This window comes from Melanostigma gelatinosum (assembly GCF_949748355.1).
Source record: "Melanostigma gelatinosum genome assembly, chromosome: 17".
In the NCBI taxonomy this organism is placed as follows: Eukaryota; Metazoa; Chordata; class Actinopteri; order Perciformes; family Zoarcidae; genus Melanostigma; species Melanostigma gelatinosum.
The window spans coordinates 14072318-14077294 of record NC_136650.1 but is presented as its reverse complement, the minus strand read 5'-3'; the positions used below and the strand labels follow the sequence as shown (position 1 = coordinate 14077294).

The 4977-nt window shown below is 41.9% G+C and overlaps 1 protein-coding gene across 1 annotated transcript; it reads left to right on the top strand.

Annotated features, from left to right (window-relative positions):
• Positions 1-4408, top strand: sla1a (Src like adaptor 1a). Its single transcript, XM_079288621.1, has 8 exons — positions 1-119; positions 568-655; positions 908-1007; positions 1201-1287; positions 1532-1635; positions 2544-2675; positions 3073-3202; positions 3797-4408. The coding sequence occupies exons 2-8, from the start codon at positions 592-594 to the stop codon at positions 3996-3998; spliced, it is 819 nt and encodes a 272-aa protein (XP_079144747.1). The 5' UTR covers positions 1-119; positions 568-591; the 3' UTR covers positions 3999-4408.
• Positions 4409-4977: the final 569 nt, after the last annotated feature.

Sequence of the window (4977 nt, the reverse complement as noted above, 5' to 3'; positions counted from 1 at the left end):
TTGCTGTCATGGTACTTCTCAAGTACTGGACTCCACGGTCCCCACCATGCCTCGTTTGGACTCTCACCTCTCTCGCCACACTTGATGCCATCACAGCAGGCCAGCTATAGGTTCCACAGGTAGGTGTCTACCTTTTCATCACATCAACTGCTTCTGCTACGCGTAAGCTCATAGTTCCTGTGTTGACGGGACAGTTATTTCTCCATCCCGGCCAACTGAACACTGTGTGATGTTACTGAAGAGTATCGTCACTGGGGCGTCTGTTGAAATGCATCATAATGTAAATTATGTAATATGAATTTGCAACTTGGGAACAGTATTGTCAGAACTGTCAGTACAGCTGCGTGTCGCAATGGAAAATTGATTGATATCCGATGTAGTCTCAGCTTCCCCATTCTGCAAAGAGTGTGTCAGTTGAGATCGTTAACTGGTCAGCTTATAGGAAGTTAAAAACCTGGTGGTGCAGCAGCAAAGAGAAGTTTAGTGGTTTCAAAAATAATGATCGGTAGATGAGTGGAAATCGGTTAGTACATTCACAGTATACCTGTCTCTCTGCCCTGACTTCAGGCTGGAGTCTGGTCCGTCTGGAGGATGGGGAATATCATGCGAGGCGAGAGTTCCACGGGCAAAGTCAACACAGACAGCTGTTTAAAAGGTAAGAGCTCTCCAAGTTTCTTTTTTAAATAACATAATGGTATTTTGCATAGTGCGGAGTGAAATCTTTCACCACTGCTCTCAGCAATTTTGAGAGCAGCAGTGAGATGTCATGGTCTCCATCTACATAAAAAATAATTGGCAATCATTTCAGAGGTTTGGTTTTAGACATCTTTGGACTTTTCCAAATCATGACGTCTGTGCATCAGCATGTGGCTGTGTTTGTAAACGCTATAATCATCGGGCTTGGCAGGTTCGGAGGATGACATGGTGGTGGTGCTTCAGGACTACCCGTCGCCTGAAATCAGCGAGCCCATCTACAGGATGGGGGAGAAGCTCAGACTCCTCGCTCAGTACGATCATGTTTTTGCATTCTTGATTAAAAAAGAATCAGTTTTCCCAACCAGATGTACATTTGGTAAACGGAAGATCTCAAACAACTTTGAGGAAATAAAGTCTAATTTGGAGGCTCTCAGTTTTGCAGTGAAGAGAAGTGTTCACACAAAAAGGTCAGTTGTTGATTCCTCTTATCTTCTTCGTGGTCAGGGAGGCTTACTGGTGGAGAGTACGCTCTGTCCAAACACAAAAGGAGAACTACATACCCAACAGCCATGTGGCAAAAGTATACCATGGGTAAGTAGAAACACACTGACACTGTCCTCTGAAATCAGCCGAGTTGATCTCTTTGAATTTGAAATATCTTTTTCCACTACACTATCGAAGATCTCAGGAAGCGGGAGATGTTAGTGACTCAAGATTGTCATGTGTGTCGATTTGAAGGTGTTGTCATGAATAACAATGAGATTTTCCTGCTACGGTTCAACAACGTGTGATGTGATGTGATCTTCAACTCACGGCATGTTTTTTCTTTGGTCAGTTGGCTGTTTGAGGGGGTCGAGAGGCAGAAGGCCGAAGAGCTGCTCTGTCTACCTGGGAACAGAGTGGGCTCCTTCCTGGTGAGGCAGAGCGCCAGGGAGAGAGGTGAGTACAGCAGAGTTCACCATCAACCAAGATGAGCTCTTGACTTATCGAAAGCATGAGTCAAGAACATGGTATTCACTGATATTTCCACCTGAACACACACACTTTGATGTCATTTAAAACAGTTGAGGTATTATCACGTTGGCTAAAATTAACAGAGTTTCAGACCTGGGTCAACCACAGTGTTCAAGACCCATGCATCTCATTTCTGGCAGGGGATTATTGATGCACGTCATCGCCATTTGCTCGATCATTTCCGTCTCAAAAATAACAAAGGAAAAGCTGAAGCAATTGTCATTTTCGGAAATATGCTTAGTCGCTGAGGGTGAGTTCAAAATAGTCAGAAGTCAAGAATCAAAGCAGCCAAAAAATGATCTGGCACCTAACCATTTGGAAAACCACAAATTTATGTTTTTACACTTTTGGATTAAACAGAGAAATAATACATAAATGATTGGGCTTTGGAGGTGCTGGTACGCAGATTTGTTTTTACCGTTGGACAGTGAGAAGGCTAACTTTTCTCTGTTCCGCATTCTTTATGCTAAACTAAGCGAACCATCGCTTGACTCCAGCTTTACAAACAGATGAACGAGTCGTGTCAATCTTCTCATCTGACTCTCTGCAAGAAAGCGTGGTCATATTGTGATCTGAATATTTTCTGTTCTCATCATGCAAAGATCCACAGTGACTATGCATGGAAGGAGATGCGCTCGGCGGTGAAGGATAGACATTCACGTTACTTCTGCTTTTACATTTGTCACAACACTTTCAATACCAATCAGTAAATAGTTATTGATGTTTTTTGGGGTTGTGGCTGAATTGCATTGACCTGATACCATTGTGTGTTTGTTTTCTAAAACAGAGTAGCTTGGTGTCATGATTGAAATATTTCTGTGTCATACCCTCAGGTGTGTATTCGCTCTCAGTGAAGCACAGGAACGTAAAGCATTATCATATCTTCAGACTGGACAACAGCTGGTACTACATCTCCCCTCGACTCACTTTCCAGTGCCTTGAAGATATGATCAACCACTACTCTGGTGGGTGGATGCAAGAACACACAGATAAAAAAACAGAGTGTTCTCATCACGACATGTAGTCATACACACCCACACAAAGACTCAATCTCATGCACTTAAGCACTGAAAATAACTCATAATCTTCTTAATATAGAACTCTTTCTTATCAGCGACTTTTGATGTATTTCCTGCTCTGACAGGGGATTTTTGGTAACAAAACAGGAAATAAGATACAAATATGAATGCTCTGTAATGACTACTGCATACCATATTCTTGACCAATATGGATGAAGTTTGGTTTGTGTTTCTGCCTGAGCAGTAGAGTGTGAAATAGCAAAGGCAAATTATGCAAAATGTGTTCTGTTTGTTTGTAAGCGTGCGGGCAGTGTTTTACTTCCTCTATCCTCGCCTTTTTCAGACTTTGCAGATGGCCTGTGTTGTGCGTTAACCTCCCCCTGTCTGTCAGGAATGACCCCTCCATCAGACGCATCTCCTGGAGATCCACCTGTAGTTATGCGACGGAACTTTGACTGGAAGAAAATAGACAGGTACATTCGAGGCTCTGGGACGATATGTACGATATGTACGATATGTATATCTGTCTGCATGACAGTATTATGTAGATGGTAGTTTATTAGGTGTCATCTGATTACTGGTCTTGTACTGTAAGTTCAAATAGCAAATATCAGATATTATGTTGAGTTATCTGCTGGTAACATTTTCAAATAATTCATCAAATAATATTAAATGAATTGTTTTGCTTATTACATGAACGATAAGTGTAAAAAATGACCATTACAAATTCAGTCCAACATGACTTTTTAAAATTGCTAGTTTTGTCTTTCCAAATTTTTTTTTTATCATATAAGAAAAAGAAAAGCAGTAAATCCTGAAACTGGAACCAGATATGTTTGTTATTTACATCGCAATTAAGCGATGATCAAAATTAATTTTCTTTCAATTGGCTCATTAATGAATTAACTCGTCCTGCTTGAATATATTCAAGCAGATCTGTGATGGACGGATTGCAAAATCCATGAGACGATGTACATTATTTTCAAATTTTTTTCACAAGTGAACAAGAAAATGTACGCAACAAGATGCTATGTTTTCATTTGTTTGTCCATCTTCTCCCTGAACAGGAGACAACTGGTCAGCACAGACAGCCGCAGTGACAACATGGTGAGCTACGGAGTCAGAAACAGCATCGCTGCCTACCTGTCCTTTTCTGGGAGCCAGAACCCTGCGCAGACGAGAGCAAAAAGCAGGAAGAAAAAGAGTAAATCTCTTTATGCTCTCCCTGAAAACGGCCTCGGAAACATTGACTATGAAGCTGACTTCTAGAGAGAGCAGCGAGGCTCATCGACTGGAATACCTTCAAGTGCAAGGCAGCACAGCGCTTCCTTCTCTGAAGCCCACCACCTTTCTACTGTTGGCAGTAACGTTTGTGTGTGAAGCATCCCAAACATTGCAGTGTGATAGTTTCTAATGTGAGCACTTTGAAATACTTTAAAGAAAACACAAATTGCATGACCACATACACTTTGACACAGCCAATAAGACGTATCGTTATGGAGTTGAACTGGAAGATGGTGCAATTGAACTCTGATGTGTATTCTGCACATGAAATACGATGACAAGGAGACCTGAATGCTACGGATATTGTTGGCTAATATTAATGTGTTTGAGTATTAGTGGCTTCCAAACTATTTTCCTCTGTTCTAAATAAATATTATACAGTCAAATGGCTGTGACACCAACTTCAGCACGCATTATTTGCTTGTTTTGGCCGCTTTGACATTTTTATAAATGGTAAAGTTGATGTGGAATATGTTTTAGAAAACAGTATTTATAAATCCAGGAGATATAAAGCGAAAGTTACGGACGTAACTACGGTTCTATGAATCCTGGATGACCGCCAGAGGCAGTGCTTACACTGGATGTATCCCGTCTCGCGCATGCGCAGGTCGAATATTTATATCAACAAAGTCACGTGTGACCTCGGATGACCACCGTCATCTATAAGTTCCGGTGTCATCCTGAGCTCAGTCCTATGGAATCTTCTCGCGAGTTCACGGGATTCCGAGTGACCAAGAACTCTGGCGGTCATCCAGGATTCATAGAACCGTAGTTACGTCCGTAACTTTCGTTCTATTTCATCCTTACTGACCGCCAGAGGCAGTGCTTACACTGGATGACTTATACCAAAAGAGTCACGAGGAAGCACAGTAACTACCCCTTATAGCTCCGGCAGAGAAAATTGGCCAAGAACCCTCCCCAGTGGGTGAGGGCCGGCAACGTTAACTCTGTAGTGTTTGGTGAA

Coding starts and splice junctions, on each gene's coding strand:
- sla1a (XM_079288621.1), top strand. CDS start 592: ATGGGGAATATCATGCGAGGCGAGAGTTCCACGGGCAAAGTCAACACA. Junction 2,676..3,072: donor TATGATCAACCACTACTCTG/GTGGGTGGATGC, acceptor CGCCTTTTTCAG/ACTTTGCAGATGGCCTGTGT. Junction 3,203..3,796: donor GACTGGAAGAAAATAGACAG/GTACATTCGAGG, acceptor CTCCCTGAACAG/GAGACAACTGGTCAGCACAG.